Here is a 21000-nt window from a genome sequence, read left to right as displayed (position 1 = left end):
AAAATAAACACCCCTTTTTGTTTATCAAATTCTAAAAACTATAAGCAAAAGAAGAATTCGATTTGTTGATGAGAGACGGAAACGGAGAGGCATTGAACATGTTGAAAAACATCAGCCATCACTCTAGTTAGTTGTCCGGTCAATGTTTAGCTTAAGTATTACTTATTATATTACTTACCTTATTAAAAATTATATTACTTTATAATTTGCACTATTTAAACCGTAATGCTTAGAGGACACCCACCCGCTATTGTGAGATAAATCCCAACAAACGTGCGTCAAATTGATGTTGAAACTCAATAAAGCCAAACCACAGAGGAAAATCCACAAACAAACAAAAATATTGAATTTTGGATACCATGGCTGGGGGTATTTGGGGACTTTCCACAGCATCATCGACCGCCAACACTGGAGCAGGCGTTTTCCCAACCGAACGGCAACACCGAGACACCAAGGCGGCGACGACCAACTGTCCATCTGGTAACCCCAGGCCAACACCCTCACCCCCATCCAGAAATGCAGTGCAATCTGCAGAAGATTCGTTTCGTTTTTTTCCCCATTTCAATCAATCTCTCGACATGTAATTGAGTGCAATGAGCAGGCGCGCTTAGGCAATTCTATAAACAAAAAAGCTTCACAATATGCATTAACTAAGTAGCAGTACGCTGCTGCGGCTCCGTTCTTCCCGTTGGCTTACGACCAGAGCTTGATGTGGGCACGCTTGGCGTACGACTTCCAGTCGGCATGGGCATAGAACTCCTTGAAGATGGGCGTTACCAGAGTGTCCTCGGGCAGGGTCTTGAAGACGGGCTCACCGTACCAGGTGCCCACCTCCCAGCCGGGCACATTCTTCATTAGCTCGGCCTCCTCGTCCCGGTTGCGACGCAACTGGCGCAGGAACTCACGATCGCGCTCGGCAATCAGGATCGGAAAGATGACATTCTGGGCCGAACGCATCTCGATCTCGTCGCGTTTAACCTTCTTGGCCGTCAGATAGTAGATTCCTAGACCGACGGTGGTGACGGCCACATAGGTGCCAATCATGGTGAAGCCTGCCACGGGAGCAAAGGTCAGCGAATGCACATAGTAACGGAGGAGGAAAGGAGAGTACGGTGACGAGGACGTGGACCCCACTCACCTGTGAAATAGCTCTTGGGAAGCACACGAGCAAAGGGAATCTTCTTGTAGCCACCGGCTGGAGGCAGGTCCTGCTTAGGGGGCACTTGTGGCACGGCCGGGGCCATGGTGACTGCTGCTGTGGGGCACAAGCGGTTATTAAATGTGATTAGATGAATTATCCATAACTTACGCTATAAAAATTGTATTGAAAAAATAGGAAATCGGCCGTCAAAAATGTCAAGAAGCGTTTTGCATAACACTAGGGCTGGCCCACAACCGATGGCCCTATCGACTACGTGATTTTCGGCCCGCTATCGACTATCGCTGGGGGCAAAATGCAAATGTTTCGTGTTTTTGAGAATACAAATCTTCACGTTCGGTCTGAAATGTTTAAGATTTTTGATTTCCTTAGCAAAGAGCTACAGTTGTCGGGAAAATAAAGTAATTATGTCAGTCGCCAGATCATATCGATACATCGCAGCCCCCATCGCTAGGTATATGCACAGCTGTTTCGAGAAAGCTGCCAACTCATTTTTTGCTCCTTGCGTACGAATTCCAACAGGCACAGGTTAAAAATTTAGTTTCTAATTGTGTTCGTTTATTAATAAGTCATTAATCAATGTGCAAACAATTCATAAAACATATATTATTTGTGCCACCAGTTTTTTGATAAGAGAAACCCTTAGAATGTACTTTTCCCGGTGCTTGACTCCAGACGTTGTCCTACACCTACAATGCCGCACATTGGCCAAGAAATCGGTCCGGGATGCCAAGAATTTGCTGCGCGAAATCTTGCGTGCCCCCCTGGAAGAGGAGGTGCAAGAAAAGACTGTCGTCCAGGCTGTGGCCAAGCCACAAGCGGCACGGGACGGAGGGCCTGACTCCCTGCAGGTGAGTCAAATGTTCGCGCCACATCTGGCTTGTGGGGGTGGGTGTCACGCTGGTGGTGCTGCCAACCTAGACCAGACCGGAGCAGACGCGAATGAAGCGACATTGCTTGGCGGGCCATTTCAGTTGCCCCGCGGCTGAAGGGAGAGAAGCACCAAAAGTAAATTAAAAAAAAAAAATAACATTTCTAAAAGCTATATTCTTCACTGGGGGAAAGCAATTTTTTTCAGTGTTTGTGTGTGTTAGTGGAAAATTTGCTATCTTTTCTAAAGGCGAACGTGTTTTTTCTCCCCTCTCTCTCTCTATCTTTTTCTCTCTAAAGAGCAACAGCATTCTTCATACATAACCGTTGAATTGATCATGTCGCTCTATCGCATTTCCGCACGTAAATTGGTCGAGGCACAGGTGAGTAGTACCGTTCCTGGTTCCTGTTCCAGTTTCACTTTCCAGTTCCGTTTACTCATCCCCATCCCCGCAATGAAGCGGTTCATTCAGTTTAGTTTCGCTGTTATCCTCTCTCCTCCCCTCTCTCACTTTATTTTACTCCCACGCACACACCAGCACTCACCACCGCATACTCTACACGTCACGAAAAAAAAAAAGATTCCGCCATGTGCTTGCGATTAAGAAACTTTTATTTTATTGTGCCCTGATAAGTGTGTAGTGTGTGCCTTTCCACGCTGGCCAGGCCATCCTGTCGAGTGTTTTGCCATATATAACACATTACATAATCTCCGTAGAGGTGGGCGGGGCGGGGTGGGGGACTGGCGAAAAGATTCGCTTTGGGGCTATTTTGGCAAATGCGTATTTCTTGTTTTATATAAATAAAACTTTCTTTGCTTTTTTCGGGTTTAACGAACCCGGTCGCGCATCTCCCGTTGCCTTTCGTATTTCTTCTTAATTTTTGGGAAATTTCCATAAGCGTGGCTTTGGAAACCAGACCTGGCCCAAAAGCACCATGCGGCCTTGTTCTTGTAATGTTACAGCGTTGGCAATGCTCTCTCCCCAGACCAGTCCCTTACTCGCTGTCTCTCTCAAATGCACGCTCTCTCGTTCTTGAGGGTACAACAAGAGGCAAAAGGAAAGGTGTATTCATATAAGGTGGGGCGGTAGGTCTTTTGTTTTCATGTAACTGTAACCACATTCGGCTGTCTTGCTTACATTAAAAACAAAAAAAAAATGTTTTTGTTTTTCGGGGAATGCCTCACCTCGAACAAACATGCTTTGGCAGAAGACAGGCCACAAGTCGCAGGTAGCCGCCACTCTCTCTGGGCACTCTTTTATTCCTCTCACTCGCTCTCTCGGTTCGTTCTTTCTGACTGGCTCTCTCATAGCGTCGCTTTGTTTTCCAAGAGTGTCACGTGTTGTTGTTGCCAAAAAAAAAAACAACAACAAAAAATGCTCCACTGAAAACCAGAGAGCCAAGAAGCATTGTCCGCCGAATGACCTTAAAGAAGAGGCTGCCAATCCCACCCATTCGCCGCCCACTGGCAATGCACCCAAGTATTTGCATGAGAGAGTCAAGTCTGTTGGTGTGTGCGTTTTGGGGCGGCAGCATGGATTATGCAATGGCCCAGCAGTAGCAACAAAAAACTAGAGCAGAAAATTGATAATTGGAAAATCAATAAATAGTCACGCACATGGAAAGGAGAACGAGAAACGAGAACGAGCCTTCCAGGACGAGCCTCCTTTTGTGTGTCAGTCTCGTTTCTCTTACTCTGCCGCCTCTCTGGGGGTGTTTCACTCTCTCTCTCTCTCTCTCTCTCTCTCTCGTTGCCTGAATCGTTGAGTAATCCATCTGCAATCTGCGTTCGCGAGAGGATTGCCTGAGGATTGAGATGGCGCTGTGCTGTGCCTCTTCCTTTTCTACTGCCTGTGTGATATTCTTACTTCTCTTCTTCTGCCTGGTCTCCGCCTCTTTTCTCCACCCTCCTCTTAACCCATGTTCGGGTCCCGGCCCGGGCAGAGTGCCAAAAAACGCGCGCACTGACGTGGGTTCGTTCATTAGCAAAAAGCGGAACAACACACACAAAGTGAGGAGCTGAAGTGTGGGGCGAATCTCTTTCTTATTTTGAATGCTTTACTTTTCTCTCTCTCTGCTATAAATAATTGCTGAAAATGCTATGCTAAATACGGTTTTTGTCGAATTGAATAATACTAATTTACAGCAAAGCCCCCTAACCAGAAAAGACGACAGATAGGAACAAAAATACATTGGGTTTTTTGTTTCACCTCTCCCCACCCAAACAAGCATTTCACCGTTGAAACGTTGAAATGGCGTACACGCGAAATCTTTTATCGCCCGTCTGCTAATACGTCACAAATGTTGTACGTGACGCGAGGTTTAGTAGATGTTTACGTAATGCCTCGGCCAGCGACGACCCTTTGGGGCGCACACACACACTCGTACGCTCGCCAAAACAAAGAGACAATCTCGAGACAGATAGAGAGAGAGTGGATGTCTAGATCTAAACAGCTGATCAAGCGATTACATAAGTAGCAGCCAAATGCAAAATTTTATGTATGTTCGGTCGGTCGGTCTCTCCACATCTGATACGATTTGTATATCATTTTAATTTTATAGCGGTATTTTATGGAGCAGGTGCTGTATGTGTGCAAAGCTCAAGTGGCCCTACTATGTATAGACCCTCAATTCGGTAACACGCTTGTCACCTAGCCCCGCCCCCCTCCCATCCCATCCCTATATTACATTCCTCGTATCAGTTCAGTTATGCTCAATTTCATAACGTTATAGATAACGGTTTTTAGGGTTTTATGGGCGTCATGGAAAGTTTTATACACCTTCTCAGAGAAGCTAAATTTTGCCCAAGTCCAAAAAGTAATTAATTAAATATGGTAAAAATCGAATCATTTTATATTTATATAGTACACCCAGTTGTCAGAGAAATCGATCGATCTGGAAGGGCATTAAAAAAAGTCTCTTTGGTTTTTCCTGAGATAAAGAATGGGTGGGAACCATCGATGAGATTGTGCTGTCAAGATCTTGATCATGTGATGCATAATCACACCCGTTCACACGCCTTCCTCTCTCTCTGTCTCTCTCACTCTCTGGGTCTCTCTCTCTTTGTTCGAGTTTTTCTTTTTTATTAACCCCATAACCATAGCCCACCCCCGCCTCACCCAACTAGTGCGGCTGATAAGCGTGACAAATTTGTGCGCACTGGGCACATGATCGACGCACAGGAGAGAGACGCCACCACATTCGTGGAGTGTGGTGTGGTGTGGTGGGGGCTGGACAGCTGGTTAGAGCTGATAGCGCCAAAGCCTCAGCCACCAGTGCCAGGCCCCAGGCCCCAAAACAGCAGGCCCCGCGGGTGCCCCACCAGAAGGTGTTAATTCAATCTGTTTTTAGCGATAAAATATTCATTCGCAATGCGCCATTTTAGTGGTTTTTGCTAATGAAGAAATCGAAATGCGAGAATTTCAACAAAAAGATAAGGAAAACAGAAACAGTCACAGAAACACAAAGAAATCAGACCTCACTGAACAAATCTTATGGATTGACAGTGATTGATGAAGTTGGACGCCGCAACTTCAAATGGATATATGTACATATGTATGAGTCGATGAAGTAACCTCCTCAATCCTTGATCAATTGTAGAGCACTTACTGATTCAATGAAGGGGAAAGAAATTAAATGAAATAGTCACGAAGCCACCTCCAACCTTAATCAATCAAACATAGTAGAGAGAAATTAAGAGAAATTAAAAAATTCTATCCGCCTAAGACACCTAAGAAGAACCTAAGAACATGCATCAAATCCTAAATTTAACAAGCTCCAGCGAATCTCATGCTGCCTGCTGCATGACACATAACTCTCAGATCCTATAATTGACCAGTTTAGGATTGAATGATAGTTGAGGATGACAAACGATTATTGGCTTAAACACAGGCCACAAAGTGACTAATAAAAAGCCCCGTTCGTTGCCAGCTCATTGAAAGGAAAGGCGCCTTAACCAAGGCGTATCTCCAAATGATTTCAGTGTGCTTCCCCCACCCCCATTCTGGCTGCCCAGCAACAGCAGAACATATCCCACAGATCTACAGCAAAGTGTAATCGGACTGGAAATTATGGCCGGGGGATTACGTCAGTCAGTCAGTCAGTCAGTTTATCGGCAGTGGCTGTGGCTGTGGCAGTGGCAGTGTCAATGTGATGTGTATTTACTTTTGGCGTCTGCTGTGAGACACAAAACAAAAAACAAACAAAAACAACAAAAGTATTTACGAGTTGTAATAGCTAACAGAAAACTGAATTAAGACGATTAGAGATCGCTTTGTTCGAGGAACAAAGCAGCAGCAGCAGCCGCCGCAGCCGCAGCAGCCGCCTCGTCAAGCAGTCAGCCAGTCAGTCAGTCAGTTAGCAGGGGATGCAATTATTAAGCAATTGTAAAATGTTCTGTAATATTAGCAGAAATAATAGTAGAAATCATTACGCCAAATTGAAAGCGTCACGCAAAGCAGCAAGGCGAGAGCCCAAGGCCTCCAATGAGAGATAAAAATAGAGTGAGACAAACAGAGAGAGTGACAGAGAGAGAGAGAGAGAGAGAGAGAGAGGGCGAGGAGAGGTAGAAGTTGGCTGGCTGGATCACCTCGCGTGGCTTCCCAACTCTGGCGCTTCTCGAGGTTGCTGCTTTCCCGTTAGAATCGGAGACCGCTGTCCACTTGTCACGTAATTTGTATTTGCCATTGGCAGATGCGTTTGATTATGTAATCGCTTGCTTGACTAATCGCTCGATGCTCGATGCCGAAAGGAAGTGAAGTCTTGTCTGGGGCAAGCAACACGCGACTCTGATCAGCTAGATGACACTTCCTTGATGACAGTACATAGTATAAAAACACACACACACACACACACACACACTCCCGTTTCGAGCCTCCGCTGCTTTGTTGGCGAGCGATAATTGCCCGCGCGTGAGACCTTCAAATATTTATACACACAAAACATACATATAGTGCATATATGTATGTATGTACATAAGTACTTATGTACTACATCATGGAACTGTATTTGGTATTTGTTGTCGCTCTTATCAAGAGATGAACGAACGCCAGGCGGAGGCAGCACCAGTGCCCCACCTCTTCACTAATCTCAGATAATGGAAACACTTGAAGCATTCTTTAGATTTGGAATCGAAGCGAAAACTTTCGGTACCCAAACCTGCTGGCCTATACTTTCACATGACGCGGCTTATTGCTGTTCGAGTGGAATGTTGTAAAAGATAATCCCCGAGAATAGTGAAAGGAACCAGCATGCATGTCGTGTGCATGATGCAGCTTATTGATGCTCTACTCGATGTCCGCTGATAGGGATTTTCTATTGTTGAACGCTGGACTAGAGCCCTGGCCGTTCCTGTTCCTGTCATTCCATCATTTGACACTTTGTGCAAAAGGAAAACCAACCACACACAGCACGCTCTGCTGCTGTTCACTACTGACAGCTCAATTAGCGCTTTCCACCTGTCCATGTCTGGGTGTTCCTGCCTGCCTGCCTGCCTGCGATTTGCTTGCGGTTTGTGCAGCAAAACGACGAGTGTTTTGCTAAGGTTTCAAATTTCCAAACAAGTCTAGAGTCTAGACTGTGGAATGGGAAATCCATCCGACCACCAGCAGCAGTCGTCCGTCTTTTTTTTTTCTTCTTGTTAAACGCCCCATCGACACCCGCCCATTATTCATAATTGATATGTATATGGATGCATGCGTGTGAAATTTAATCAATGAATTTTTGGCATCGAAAAACCAGAAAAATACAAACAAACCAAAAAATACAAAACTAACCGGTTTTGCGGCTGTGGCTTGGTGGCATACTATACACCAGGGCCGACCCATACAGTGAGTGGTTGGTGGAGCTAACACGAGGCCTACGCAACCGGTTCTGCTTTACACTGCACGAACATTGGGTGAGCATTATTTCGGTTGCTTTCAAGGACAGTTTACAATAATACAAGAGTATTATATATAATGGCGCAACCCTTTTTGACGACCCCTATAGTTATAATCAATAGGTTTATGTAGTTCAATGACATATATTAAGGGACGCAACAAGGATGATCGCCACCAATGGACAAAGTTGTTTCCCATTCCCATCGAACATTTTTGTCCAGGTATCAGTAGTTGTACGGGCTCACATGATGACGGCTGATCAGCAACTGATGCCATTCGTTCTGTATGGTGTGAAACGGCAACAGCCGAGCGCATGCCGAGCCATACGAGGCGTACGCGGGTACGAGGACAGGCCCCCCAGGGGGCCGGCCACCGCTATACACCCAAATCAATGTGCGGCACCGGCGGGGTCTCAAAAATCATGCAATTCAATTTGCAAGCAACGAGCCGCCGCCGTACAATAAGCGGCAGGCGACAAGCGGCGCTACAAGTTCAGTTGGTTAATTGAATTTGTTGACCCACTAGCCACAGCAGAGCCACCACAGAGCAGAAGCAAAGGCAGCAGCAGTAGCAGTAGCAGCAGCTGAGCAGCCCAGAGCCCCCAGACAGCCGACTGTCAATCAAATGGCATCGCACTTTGCGCTTGGGAGCGCGGAATCAAGTCGGAATCGCAATCGTATTCGATTGGATTCGTTGCCATGTCGTTTTGCATTTTTACGAGCAGCAATTGCGTTTCGAGCGCGTGGCAAAGATCATTCCATTCAACACACAGTTCAGGTGCTGTAGAAGAGGATATACATAAAGTATAGATATATACATACATATGTATAGCCCATGGAAACAATGGCTGAGCTTACTCTTTGTTTTTGCACGTGCCGATCCCACGATCCGAACCGAACCGAACCGATATGAACTTCCGGAAGAACAACAGCTGTGTCTACCGTTCACTGAACCAAAGAGAAAGGGAGAGGAGGATTGACCTTGGCTATGGTATGTGTGTGTGGCTCAAGGTACAGTCGTGTAAGCGATCTGCTGCTGCATCTATGGCGGCGCGTGTGAGTCATGGAAGAATCTGTGAAGATTAGTGATCTGTGCAGCGTTATCAGTTCGCAGTTCGTGTCTGATGTGTGCCTCAGACTGCGTCGCCACAGACGACAACTGACGTCTTCTGTGTGCAATGTCATGCTATTGAAGTGCGGCTCAATGACAGGCGAACGCTTGTAGCTAGCTGATTGCAGTCGATAGCAGCTCCTGGAGAGTAATCTGAAGAGTGGTGGGGGTGTGTGTGATCTGGGTTTCCTTGCAAAGATTCCATAACTTTGTGATATCTGTGACAATATGACGGCTCTTTGGCATTCAATAACTGATATCGATAACTTAATTTTTCATTTGAAAACGACGAAATCATTTTCATTCCATTATTATCGACAACTTCATTCCATAGTTATCGATAGCATTCGATAACTTTTCGATAAATAACAATTATTAACTGCTTTATTGTTTTTTGTTTTGTTTTCGGAATCCCAGAAACTTCCCAATGTTGGGTCATATGTGCGCCTGATCTCGGCCGATGGACGCAGCCTGCGCGACGTACTGAACGCCAAGGTGCCCGAGGAGCAGGAGCGCGTGAAGAACTTCCGCAAGCAGCATGGCGCGACCAAGCTGGGTGAGACCACCATCGATATGATGTACGGCGGTATGCGCGGCATCAAGGCCCTGGTAACGGAGACCTCCGTGCTGGACGCCGATGAGGGTATCCGCTTCCGCGGCCTCTCCATCCCCGAGTGCCAGAAGGTGCTGCCCGCTGCCCCCGGTGGCACTGAGCCCCTGCCCGAGGGTCTCTTCTGGCTGCTGTTGACCGGCGAGGTGCCCAGCCAGGCCCAGGTGCAGCAGCTCTCCCGCGAGTGGGCCGAGCGCGCTGCCCTGCCCCAGCATGTGGTCACCATGCTGAACAACATGCCCACCAGCCTGCATCCCATGTCGCAGCTGGCCGCCGCCGTTACGGCCCTCAATCACGACAGCAAGTTCGCCAAGGCATACTCTGAGGGTGTGCACAAGAGCAAGTACTGGGAGTATGTCTACGAGGACAGCATGGACCTGATCGCCAAGCTGCCAGTGGTGGCCGCCACCATCTACTGCAACACGTATCGCGGCGGCAAGGGCTCCCGCTCGATCGACTCGAGCCTCGATTGGTCCGCCAACTTTGTGAAGATGCTCGGCTACGACAATGCCCAGTTCACCGAACTGATGCGTCTCTATCTGACCATCCACAGCGATCACGAGGGTGGCAATGTCTCTGCCCATACCGTGCATTTGGTTGGATCCGCTCTGAGCGATCCCTATCTGTCGTTTGCCGCCGGCATGAACGGTCTCGCCGGTCCACTGCACGGCCTGGCCAACCAGGAGGTGCTCGTCTGGCTGCGCAAGCTCCAGAAGGAGGCTGGCAACAATCCATCCGAGGAGCAGCTGAAGGAGTACATCTGGAAGACACTCAAGTCTGGACAGGTACGAAAATACTAAAAAAAAATAAAGCATTATGGTCCGACCTGATTTACTGACCTGATTTCGTTTGCAGGTTGTGCCCGGCTATGGACATGCCGTGCTCCGTAAGACCGATCCCCGCTACACCTGCCAGCGCGAGTTTGCCCTGAAGCATTTGCCGGAGGATGAGCTCTTCCAGCTGGTGTCGAAGATCTACAAGGTGGTGCCACCAATCCTGACCGAGACCGGCAAGGTGAAGAACCCCTGGCCCAATGTAGATGCTCACTCCGGTGTCCTGCTGCAGTACTTCGGCATGAAGGAGATGAACTACTACACCGTTCTGTTTGGCGTCTCGCGTGCCCTTGGCGTGCTCGCTTCCCTCGTCTGGGATCGTGCCCTTGGACTGCCCATCGAGCGTCCCAAGTCATACTCCACCGATCTTCTGGTCAAGATGGTCCAGAAGTAAATGGTGGTCGACGATGGCGCGGCGCAGATGGGGTGATGCAGGGAGATTGGAGGGAAATTTTTAGACGCAGGTGCGGTCGCAGAAGATGAATTATTCGTCTTCGCGGCAGTAGCCAAGTAATAAACGAGAGAGAGGGAAGAGTGAGTGAGGGAAGAGAAACGAGACGTAATGAAAATGAAATGACGATTGAATGTGTAGTAGAAACAACAACCAAATACGAACCAACAGCTAAATAACAACAAAACTGCTAAGAAAACAAACAACAAATGGAAGAGCAAAAACAATAAGTTGGAAATAAGGCAGAAAACTTATTTTTAAATTAGTAAAATAATTACACTCAGCAAAACAAAAACAAAAAACATCAAAACAAACAACAACAACAACAAAACAAAAACACTTAATTAATTGTATAAGTGATCTACATATATATACATATATGTATATGTATATATACACGGAGAGAAAATTGTTTGCGCATTAACCCACACAACCCACACCGTCCCTTTCCTTGCCTTTTATTTTTATGTTTTGTTATTTAACCACATAAATTGTAGGTTTCCAAATTATTGATGATCGCTGCGCAATTGTCGCACACTCAACCTAACAAAACCCACCCACCCACACACCCACCACCACCTTCAAAACACTCCAAAAACACCACCCCATCCGCCCCGCCAGAAAACCAAACCACAAAAAATTACTAACTTGATAACATGTTATTTTTAATTTAAATATAATTTATTATGCAAACAAGATAAAGCGAGAAATACAATATAAAAAAAAACAAGTGTAAAGCGGAAACCCAAACAACAACAAAAAGATCTACAAACGAAAAAAAAAACTCAATAAAAAAACAGAACAATAAATATTATATAGAGAGTATATATAGAGAGTAGTAGTGATTGCCACCAACCGTGAGAATTGCAAATGCAGAATTCGTTGCCATGCAAGTGTATTCAAGAAAGCAACAGACAACAATAAAAACGTAGCAAACTTGAAACGAAAACGTATTTGCCATTTTCCATTTTCCAATAGGGCGCCAACTTTTAAAAGTTACAAATCTCCGCTTATCGATAAATAACCGCCTCCAAGTGTGACCGACCCCAGTCAACTGTGTGCAGTGTGGCCAGCAAACCCAAAGCAGGGCTACGCTACTACAAACTTATCGATGGGTATCGATAGGCTCGCTGCAGCCCTGGTAAAACGCATGTTACATCATTTGGAGTCAAAATAAATTAAAATAGTTAAAATTCTTAAAACTGCCACAACGGGATAAATCACTTGCAGCTGCAACTACATTCAATTCAATCACTTGGCTGAAATGTGCACTTGACAGCTGAACATCGATTTTCCCGTTAGGCCAAAAGAAGCGACAGTGCAACTGTGCAGCAGGCGGCAACAGCGAAAAATAAATACAAATATAAAACAATACGATGAGCGAGAGCAATAATCAGGTTAGTTGATGGTGATGGTCGACACAGGTGAGCGGGGTGGCCGTGGCCACGGCAGAGACGAGTTTATCAATAATTGTTACGCACACACTGCGAACCAAATTGCCAATCGAAAAGGGAACGGTACCGACGACCGCATATGAAAATAAAAGAAAAATCGTTAGATTATATACTATTACTCTTTAAATGAATTTTGTTGCAGCGCAATTTATCTCTGCCCGTGTGTGTCGTGTGTGTGTGTGTGTGTGCACAATTTGCGTTTCTATATTTTTGTCCACCCCACACACCAGCCCCCCCACCAGTGCTTTTGCTTATCTCCTTTCTTTTGGCACTATTTTTCCTTTCTCACAAATTGCTTTGTTTCTTTCGGTTTTGCCTACAGTGTCATAATTTCGCATGATTTAATTTGATTTCATTTCGTTTCGTTTCAGTTTTGTGACGTTGATTTTTGAGCAAAACACCCACCCAAACACCCACCATATATAAAACCGAATAGAAGGCGTAGAAGAAGCAACTAAAGATCCTTTCTTGTCTTGGTTCGCGTGTTCTTTTTTGGTTTGTCGTGGTTTTTTTTCATTTTGGTGCGCCGGTGACAGCGGCCCGTGGTGGTTGGTTGGAGGAGGCCCAGGCATAACACAAACACAACTTACGAGTATCCTGCATAGGCTGCATACCTTTTGTTTTGTATCAAAATCTTCTCTTCCTCTCCAAACGCAATCGCAATCGAATCTAAAACCGAAATGGCGGCCTACTTGAATCGCACCATCTCGCTGGTCACTGGCCAAACGGGGCCCAACGGCAACTCCGACACCGACGACCATCACTCCTCCTCGTCCACGGACACCGTTGACAAATCTGTTGCCGGTTTCTCGCGTCACAATTCCACAATCCAATCATCTGGCTCAAATACATCGATGAACTCTGGTGCAATGGTCTCCGATACGCGGCTGTATCAATCGAATGATAAATCTCCACTGCAGATCTTTGTGCGGGCCAAAAAGAAGATCAACGACATCTACGGAGAGATTGAGGAATATGTGCATGAGACAACGACCTTCATAAATGGTAAGCACTCTCTCCATATTCTCCCAACTATTCGTTTGTATCTCTGCCTCCTCTGTAAACAAACAGCTTTGCATGCCGAAGCCGAGATCGTGGACAAGGCCGAGCGGGAGCTGTTCGAGAGCTATGTGTACAAGGTGGCAGCCATACGAGAGGTGCTGCAGCGCGATCACATGAAGGTGGCCTTCTTTGGGCGCACCTCCAACGGCAAGAGTTCGGTGATCAATGCCATGCTGCGCGAAAAGATTCTGCCCAGCGGCATTGGCCATACCACAAACTGTTTCTGTCAGGTGGAGGGCAACGATGGTGGCGAGGCATATCTCATGACGGAGGGTTCTGCGGAGAAGCTCAATGTGGTGGTGCGTAGAGAGAGAGAGAGAAAGACAGAAAGAGAGACCTATGCGCTGTGCGCTTGATCCTTAGTTAATCCTTGTTTGGAATTTTGCAGAACATCAAACAATTGGCCAATGCCCTGTGCCAGGAGAAGCTCTGCGAGAGCAGTCTGGTGCGCATATTCTGGCCCCGCGAACGCTGCAGTCTGCTGCGTGACGATGTGGTGTTTGTGGACTCGCCCGGCGTGGATGTGTCTGCGAATCTGGACGATTGGATTGACAATCATTGCCTCAATGCGGATGTGTTTGTGCTGGTCCTCAATGCCGAGTCCACGATGACGCGCGCCGAGAAGCAGTTCTTTCACACCGTCTCCCAGAAGCTCTCCAAGCCGAATATCTTTATACTGAACAATCGCTGGGATGCCTCGGCCAATGAGCCCGAGTGTCAGGAGTCGGTAAGGCATTGCCCCCCACCACCACATACCACCGAAACATATCCATTCTTCCTTTTGGGCTCGAATCTCAAATCTCTCTTGTATCTTTGCTTGTTCTTTCTGTCGTGTATGTTGATGTGTCTTCTACTTTTTTTGTTTTTACAACCCAACCAATCAAACAATCAAACAACTGCCCAACTTTCATCACCGGCAGGATCTGGCCAAGGTAATGAAACACACACAGCTAGAACCCCAAAAACCCAAACTACCTACCGCCTGTTTTGCCTCTGCTTTGTCGTGCCCTGAAGAGTCGTTTTTCCCCCCTTTTTTCTGAGTTGCCTGCCCAGACGAAACAGAAAATTTACCCCAACCTATGCATAATGTACGTTCCCAATTGCCATGCCATTCGACAGGTTAAATCACAGCACACAGAACGCTGCATCGATTTCCTCACCAAGGAGCTGAAAGTGAGCAACGAAAAGGAGGCTGCCGAGCGGGTTTTCTTCGTTTCGGCCCGCGAAACGCTGCAGGCGCGCATCGAGGAGTCCAAGGGCAATCCACCGCATATGGGTGCCATTGCGGAGGGCTTTCAGATACGCTACTTTGAGTTCCAGGACTTTGAGCGCAAGTTCGAGGAATGCATCTCGCAGAGTGCGGTCAAGACAAAGTTCCAGCAGCACAGCTCACGCGGCAAGAGCGTGTCGGGGGATATGCGCTCGATGCTGGACAACATTTACGAGCGTATCACGATCTTTCGCAATCTGAAGCAGGACCAGAAGAACCTGCTGACGGACCGCATCCAGGGCACCGAGACCCAGATGATGCAGGTGACGCGTGACATGAAGTGTAAGATCCACACCATGGTCGAGGAGGTTGAGGAGAAGGTCTCAAAGGCCCTCAACGAGGAGATCTGGCGCCTGGGCGTTCTCATCGATGAGTTCAATATGCCCTTCCATCCCGAGCGGCTCGTTCTCAACATCTACAAGAAGGAGCTGAATGCCCATGTGGAGAGCGGCCTTGGCAGCAATCTGCGTGCCCGCCTCTCCATTGCCCTGGCCATGAATGTGGAGTCCGCCCAAGCGGACATGACCGATCGCATGCACGCCCTGGTGCCCAACGAGCAACTGATTGTCAGCAGCACCAAGTTGGCCCTACGCAATCAGCCCTTCGAGATGCTCTACTCGCTGAACTGTCAGAACCTGTGCGCCGATTTCCAGGAGGATCTGGAGTTTAAGTTCAGTTGGGGCATTACGGCCATGATGCAGCGGTTCACCGGCAAGGTGCGGGAGCGTAGCAAAAAGAATCAGCCGGCGTTGGCCAACCGTCAGACCAGTATTGGGGTGAGTCACTCTAAATGGGCAAATCAAACATAACGATCCCGATGATAGCTAATCCCGTCTCTGTCTCTCCTTTCAAGCAGCAACAGCATGGCGTTGTGACGCCCGTTAGCTCGCCGGTGGATGATACCACACCGGTTTGCCTGTTGCCAACGCCTGGATTGGTGGCGGGCATTACGCCCGAGCAGTTGTCGCTGATCTCGCGATTTGCCATCACATCTGTCGGTGGGCAGGGCACCATGGGCGGCCTATTGGTGGCCGGAATCGTAAGTATTATGTTTTGCTGTGCTCTGTTTGTGTGTTTCTTGGGCTGTTTGTGCAGCTAGCGACCTGTCGCACCATCACTCTCCCTGCCCCACTTCAAAATGCAGGTGGTGTACGATCATTTCAAGCCGATACCATTCCATCGCTTATCCCACTTCCAGATGCTGAAAACAATCGGTTGGCGTGTCCTGGTCGGTGTGGGTGCTCTCTATGGCTGCATCTACTTGTACGAGCGCCTCTCGTGGACAAATTCCGCAAAGGAGCGCACCTTTAAAAGCCAGTATGTGCGGCATGCCACCAAGAAGCTCAAAATGATTGTCGATCTAACATCGGCCAATTGCAGTCACCAGGTGCAGCAGTGAGTATTTTACCAAAGAAAATCGGTAAAAAAAAAAACGACTAAACGAATTCACTTATCCATTTATCCTTCAGGGAATTGTCCAGCACCTTTGCACGGCTCTGCCGTACTGTGGACACAGCCACCACCGACATGAATGAGGAGCTCAAGACGCTTGAGGTGCAGCTGAATTTGCTCGAGTCAAACCAGAAGCAGCTCAAACTACTGCGTAACAAGGCCAACTACATACAGAACGAGCTGGATATTTTCGAGCACAATTACATAGCAACGCAGTAGAACAAAAGGATCAAGGATCCCCATTTGATATGTGAAGAGAGAGAGGGAGAGAGAGGGTGGAAAGAAGAGGATCAGAAGCTTTACACAAACAGAAATGATGGGGGGTAGAAAATGTCTAGAAAACACACACACATACACGACTACAACAACATCAATTAGCCAACAGATTGCTTTTTATTATATTTTTTTTCATTGCTTCGAAATTCTCAAATATTTCGGTATTTAAAAAAATTTTTTTATATAAACAGAATGCATGCTGATTAAGAGAGCTCTTTTATGCTTTATCGGAACGGAACGGATCGGATCGGCTCTGAATTGTTGTTGTTGTTGCAAAGAATCATTTTAATTCCTAACTCTTATACACAATGCATATTATATTATATGGCATTGATCCCTATTATTATATATATTATACTTTGTTGTTGTTTGTTGTTGACACACACTTACACACACACATACACACTGTGACCATGGCCTGGAAGCCATAAAATGAATTATACAATCCCCCAAAAAACAATGAAAATTAAACGATAAAAAGAAAACTCTTATTATATTATATTATATTATTAGACAAAACGAACTACAAAAAAACTCTAGTGATTATTATTATTTTTTTGTTCAATTTATTTTGTATTAAAATAATAAAACGAACCGAAACGAGTTGGAGGGTAGGGATCTTATGTAAACGTAAATGGTATATACGGTATATAGTGAAATTAGTTTCACATAAATTTAAATTTAATTTATTCCCATTTTTTTTTAAAGATTTTTCTTAGCTGGATGATTTTTCATTTAATGAATGAAAGCAGTAAGGATATACATATTTAGTGCTGGGGTGTATACGTTGTCCTGTTTTTTTGGGAATATCACTGTATATCTGTATCTGTTGGGTTTTGGGGTTGCCGTTGATGCTCGTCAACGAAAACGAACAAAAAGAGAAAAACTTAATATAAGCAACTGTTGTTCATCCTATTATACGGAATAAACTGAAAACATACACTCACACACACATACATATGTTTATGAAGGTATGGGATCTATATTTGTGCCCTATCCTATTTAGTTTTTGTTATCCTGCCCTTCTAATAATTCCGATTCGGCATGGACATGGAGAAATTTAAACTAGTACAGATAGATAGATAGTACATCGGTGGTAGGTGTGCCCTACATTCTATAGGAGGAGATGCCGCATTTGGGGACTCAAACCCTTTCTGGATTTGTTAGCTAAGAAAAGCAGAAAATGTACTGCTAGGGAGTTTGCAAGAGAGAGAGAGAAATGTAAATGAGAAATATCTATTCCATAATAATAATAGTTTAAAAGCTAAAGCAATCCCCCCATGGAAACAGAATCGATCCTTATGCCATGTGGCAGTGGAATCCTGCACAAACTACTTCCATCTCTCTCTCTTGCCTGCTAGTAGCTGCATCTCTCTCTAACTACTGAACACTTCCTGATTTATTCAGGAAACGCCAAAGAAATTTTGTTTATTTATTGTTTTTTCAATTTTATTTTTTGTTTCAATCGCACGGTGTTCGTTTTGTTTTTTTCGGCGGAAACTTTGTTTCTCACATAAAAAGTTCTTGTTGTTGTTTGTAGGGGGGGAAACAAAGGTTGTTTTTGTTGTTGTTGTTGCGTAAATATCGTTACAAAAATGTACAAAAATTTGTAATTGCAATTTGGTTTGCTCACAGAAATAAATAAGATTGGAATCCACATTTGAATGAATATCTATGTATAATATATGTATCTCTATATAGATAAAGGCGTTTGCTCCCACCCCATGCTTCTCCCAACCGATGAAACGGACGCCGTGTTCCGTTACTCTTCTTAAATTTAGATATGTTTGTTGCCATATATAGTATAAAAAAAGAAAAAAAGGGAAGAGCAAACTACAGGTGTAAAGGCGGCGGCTGGCGAATGGCGTTTTCGGGGTGGCAGGGGTTATTGGTTTTTCTAGTTAGACTGGCTCCACCTCCACCTCCTCCTTCACCTGCACCTTTTGGGGAGGGGGAGCCACAGACGCAATCCTGAGTTGAAGCAAATACCACAGCTGTGCGGGATGGAGTTTAGAGGAAATAGGGCGTCGTATTCTGCTTGGGTATGACACGCTCATCGTCGGGCACGGCCAGGAAGATCTTCGTTGAACGCTGCTGAGCCGTTTCGAAGCTGAGAATGGCCGCCACATTGCCGCAGCGGTAGCAATAGTTGGGCGCCGACCAGACGGTCACCAGCTTGCCATCGAACATGTACTTGATGCCCTCGTTGACCAGCTGATGGGCACGACAGATCAGATCGAGATTATTGATGGCCATAAAGTCTTTGGTCACATTGTGGCCAAAGAGCCAGCCGGCGCCGCGCGGACTCTGTCCCCAGTACTCCATGTCCTCCGGGTCGGACCAGACCAGATCACAGAAGGCTCCCTTGTACGGTATCTCACCGTTTCTCTCGATGGTTCGTATTTGATCCAGTGTTATAATCTCGGGACTCAGGCCGCCATGCACGCACAATACCTCCTCGTCAATGATCTGCAAGCGGAAAGCAAAACAGCACAAATGTTGGACTATTCCAATGGGGGGATTTGGAGGGGGATTTTGGGGCACTTCTCACCGCCGCTATGGTGAGCAGATCAAAGACCTTGCAGCAGTACTTCCAGCCATTCGTGTTGCCGTACTTGCCAAAGCACTCGTCAAAGAATCCATACACCTTGGTGATTTGCCGCGTCTCGTGGTTGCCGCGCAACAGTGTGATCCGGCTGGGGTGGCGCGCCTTTAGCGTCAGCAGGCGGGTGAATGTCTCCAGGCTGTAGTAGCCCCGATCCACGAAATCACCCATGAATATGTAGTTTGTGTCCGGCACCTGGCCGCCCTCCCGGAACAGCTGCTCCAAGTCGTAGAACTACAACAAGAGGATACAATTTATGGTGTTGAGCGGGAGGCACAATCAGTTTTGGAACAAAGCACGCTGCGGCGGCACTCACCTGGCCGTGTATGTCGCCACAGACGGTGACGGGCGTGCTCACTGGCAGTATGTTCGTCTCCTCCAGGAGGATGTCGCAGACCATATCACAGAGCTTTCGCAATTCATTTTCAGGCAGGTACTTGCACTCCTTAACAATCTCTATCCATTTGTCCACATCGCCCATGTTGTTTTTTTTATTATTTTTTTTTTTATTCCTAGCAGCAGTGTGACCGCGGATCTATCTAAAATATACCCGCTGACCCTCAGCAAGATACCGAAATATACCTTCTCACTTTTGCAAATATACCGTAAATATACTGAGCGACAAGGAAATATTCCTCGATTTTGATATTCAGTTTAATATTACTAGCTAGTTAGGACTTCCAGAACTGAAAATATCATTTCATCAGATAGATGAATCAATTTTCTACAATCTGCCTTATTTAAAGGACTCCTATTTATTGGATTACTTATAAAATAAGCTTTAAGCAAAGAAGGTCAGCAAAATTTGCTTTTGCCATGACCACTAACCATACATACACTTGCGCTCCAAAATCAACATGTTCTCGGTTCAGTATCGACAGCACTACAATTCCTTATCCAATTAAACTAATGGAAATTAGTTTATTTACCTATTTCGATAAAAGATTGTACGACAGTGTGTACACACTTTGCGCTGCTGGTTCCAGTTCCAGTTCCAGGCTCCGTTGCGCCACTGGTTTCGCCACTGCTTGATATCGATAGAGGGCGCCTGCGTTGAATTCAAATTTGAAATATGAATTTTTCATTATTCTGCGGTTATTACTTCGTTTTTTGTTTGCTTTGCGACCAAAATTAGTTGCAATTAGCTTTTGGCCATGGCCAATCATAATTAGACCCCCCCTCCCCTACCCTATAAAAGCCAACCATAATCCAGCGCCAAACCCTCTTTGGTGGCTCTAACCAACTTTTTTGTCTTGTTAGGTTTTTTGTTGTTGCTGCTGGTTTGCTTGCAAATAATCACGCTTTTACATTTTATTGCTGTGTCGCGCTGGCTGTTTGGGGTTTCGCTTTGTCTCCTTGTTTGGAGAGAGTGTTAAGGGTTACGAGAAGCGTGCTGGCATGCGATGGCTCCCAGGATGGTGGGGGGACGGAGCGGAGCCAGGACACTGGCTGGGGGGGCTTTGTTTAGAGTCTCATTAGTGACGCGCACGATGCGATTTGGCTGTTCTTCTCCCCACCGAGAGCTGGGGACTTGTGGAGTGCAAAGCGGGTATTATGTTTGGCACATCAGTTTGATACAAAGAGTTATCTCTGGGTGCTACTGGGTACGCTGACTGTCTTCGCATTGCTGGGCTGCCCACTTGCAGCATGTGTGTGCCCCATTTGTGTGTGGCCTGTCTGTCTCTCTGTCTGCGCCTTGGATTGAAATTGGATTTATTTGGGTGCGGTCGCAAGGGGGTTAAGTTGGCAGCTGCTTTCACATTAGTCTTCAGTTTTTAATTCACGGTTTTAGGTTTAGCTCCTGAACAAAAAAAAACAAAAAAAAAAAACAAACTGAAATTTGTTGTGCGCTTATAAATTTCGCCCTTCGTTGACAGTTGCCTGTCGACTTGCTCTCTCCTCTTTCATCTCCTAATCATTCCTCCCCCCCCCCGTCGAAAATTGCGTGCTCCATCATTAGTGCCGTTAC

General features: G+C 46.2%; 4 protein-coding genes across 7 annotated transcripts; 2 read left to right on the top strand and 2 right to left on the bottom strand.

The window, feature by feature from the left end:
- Positions 1-538: 538 nt before the first annotated feature.
- On the bottom strand, positions 539-1416 carry LOC111076903 (NADH dehydrogenase [ubiquinone] 1 alpha subcomplex subunit 13). 2 transcript variants are annotated; one of them, XM_022370953.2, is made up of 3 exons: positions 1310-1416; positions 1139-1252; positions 539-1052 (listed from the first exon to the last, which is right to left on the bottom strand). In XM_022370953.2, exons 2-3 carry the CDS (start codon positions 1242-1244, stop codon positions 694-696), a joined length of 465 nt encoding a protein of 154 aa, XP_022226645.1. In that variant the 5' UTR covers positions 1245-1252; positions 1310-1416; the 3' UTR covers positions 539-693. The 2 variants fall into 2 exon arrangements, with proteins under 2 accessions (XP_022226645.1, XP_022226646.1); XM_022370954.2 differs by having other exon boundaries at positions 1139-1255; positions 1310-1414.
- Positions 1417-1791: 375 nt separating this feature from the next.
- Positions 1792-11206, top strand: LOC111076900 (probable citrate synthase, mitochondrial). 2 transcript variants are annotated; one of them, XM_022370947.2, is made up of 4 exons: positions 2059-2167; positions 2330-2412; positions 9436-10413; positions 10484-11206. In XM_022370947.2, the coding sequence occupies exons 2-4, from the start codon at positions 2368-2370 to the stop codon at positions 10853-10855; spliced, it is 1395 nt and encodes a 464-aa protein (XP_022226639.1). In that variant the 5' UTR covers positions 2059-2167; positions 2330-2367; the 3' UTR covers positions 10856-11206. The 2 variants fall into 2 exon arrangements, with proteins under 2 accessions (XP_022226637.2, XP_022226639.1); XM_022370945.2 differs by lacking the exons at positions 2059-2167; positions 2330-2412 and adding an exon at positions 1792-2010.
- An 838-nt stretch (positions 11207-12044) lies between these two features.
- LOC111076888 (transmembrane GTPase Marf) lies at positions 12045-16587 on the top strand. Of its 2 annotated transcripts, XM_022370924.2 has the most exons (9): positions 12045-12309; positions 12738-13371; positions 13438-13727; positions 13817-14155; positions 14349-14360; positions 14548-15474; positions 15555-15737; positions 15897-16093; positions 16168-16587. In XM_022370924.2, the coding sequence occupies exons 2-9, from the start codon at positions 13047-13049 to the stop codon at positions 16367-16369; spliced, it is 2475 nt and encodes an 824-aa protein (XP_022226616.2). In that variant the 5' UTR covers positions 12045-12309; positions 12738-13046; the 3' UTR covers positions 16370-16587. The 2 variants fall into 2 exon arrangements, with proteins under 2 accessions (XP_022226616.2, XP_022226617.2); XM_022370925.2 differs by lacking the exon at positions 14349-14360 and having other exon boundaries at positions 12046-12309.
- Positions 16588-17891: 1304 nt separating this feature from the next.
- On the bottom strand, positions 17892-19558 carry LOC111076887 (serine/threonine-protein phosphatase 6 catalytic subunit). Its single transcript, XM_022370923.2, has 3 exons — positions 19348-19558; positions 18978-19265; positions 17892-18895 (listed from the first exon to the last, which is right to left on the bottom strand). Exons 1-3 carry the CDS (start codon positions 19510-19512, stop codon positions 18437-18439), a joined length of 912 nt encoding a protein of 303 aa, XP_022226615.1. The 5' UTR covers positions 19513-19558; the 3' UTR covers positions 17892-18436.
- Between the last annotated feature and the right edge of the window lie 1442 nt (positions 19559-21000).

This window comes from Drosophila obscura, unplaced genomic scaffold (genome assembly GCF_018151105.1).
Source record: "Drosophila obscura isolate BZ-5 IFL unplaced genomic scaffold, ASM1815110v1 contig_165, whole genome shotgun sequence".
Taxonomy (NCBI): Eukaryota; Metazoa; Arthropoda; class Insecta; order Diptera; family Drosophilidae; genus Drosophila; species Drosophila obscura.
The sequence above is the reverse complement of the archived record's forward strand: the minus strand, read 5'-3'. Positions and strand labels throughout refer to the sequence as shown.

Bases quoted from the DNA above. Each gene is read 5' to 3' on its own strand.
- LOC111076900 (XM_022370945.2), top strand. From the start codon at position 1,807: ATGTACTTTTCCCGGTGCTTGACTCCAGACGTTGTCCTACACCTACAA. The intron at 2,011-9,435 runs GTGAGTCAAATG...TCGGAATCCCAG, and splicing joins GAGGGCCTGACTCCCTGCAG to AAACTTCCCAATGTTGGGTC. The intron at 10,414-10,483 runs GTACGAAAATAC...TTTCGTTTGCAG, and splicing joins AGACACTCAAGTCTGGACAG to GTTGTGCCCGGCTATGGACA.
- LOC111076903 (XM_022370953.2), bottom strand. From the start codon at position 1,244: ATGGCCCCGGCCGTGCCACAAGTGCCCCCTAAGCAGGACCTGCCTCCA. The intron at 1,053-1,138 runs GTGAGTGGGGTC...CTCCCGTGGCAG, and splicing joins TCCCAAGAGCTATTTCACAG to GCTTCACCATGATTGGCACC.
- LOC111076887 (XM_022370923.2), bottom strand. From the start codon at position 19,512: ATGGGCGATGTGGACAAATGGATAGAGATTGTTAAGGAGTGCAAGTAC. The intron at 19,266-19,347 runs GTGAGTGCCGCC...CTCTTGTTGTAG, and splicing joins GTGGCGACATACACGGCCAG to TTCTACGACTTGGAGCAGCT. The intron at 18,896-18,977 runs GTGAGAAGTGCC...TTCCGCTTGCAG, and splicing joins ATCTGCTCACCATAGCGGCG to ATCATTGACGAGGAGGTATT.
- LOC111076888 (XM_022370924.2), top strand. From the start codon at position 13,047: ATGGCGGCCTACTTGAATCGCACCATCTCGCTGGTCACTGGCCAAACG. The intron at 13,372-13,437 runs GTAAGCACTCTC...GTAAACAAACAG, and splicing joins GACAACGACCTTCATAAATG to CTTTGCATGCCGAAGCCGAG. The intron at 15,475-15,554 runs GTGAGTCACTCT...CCTTTCAAGCAG, and splicing joins ACCGTCAGACCAGTATTGGG to CAACAGCATGGCGTTGTGAC.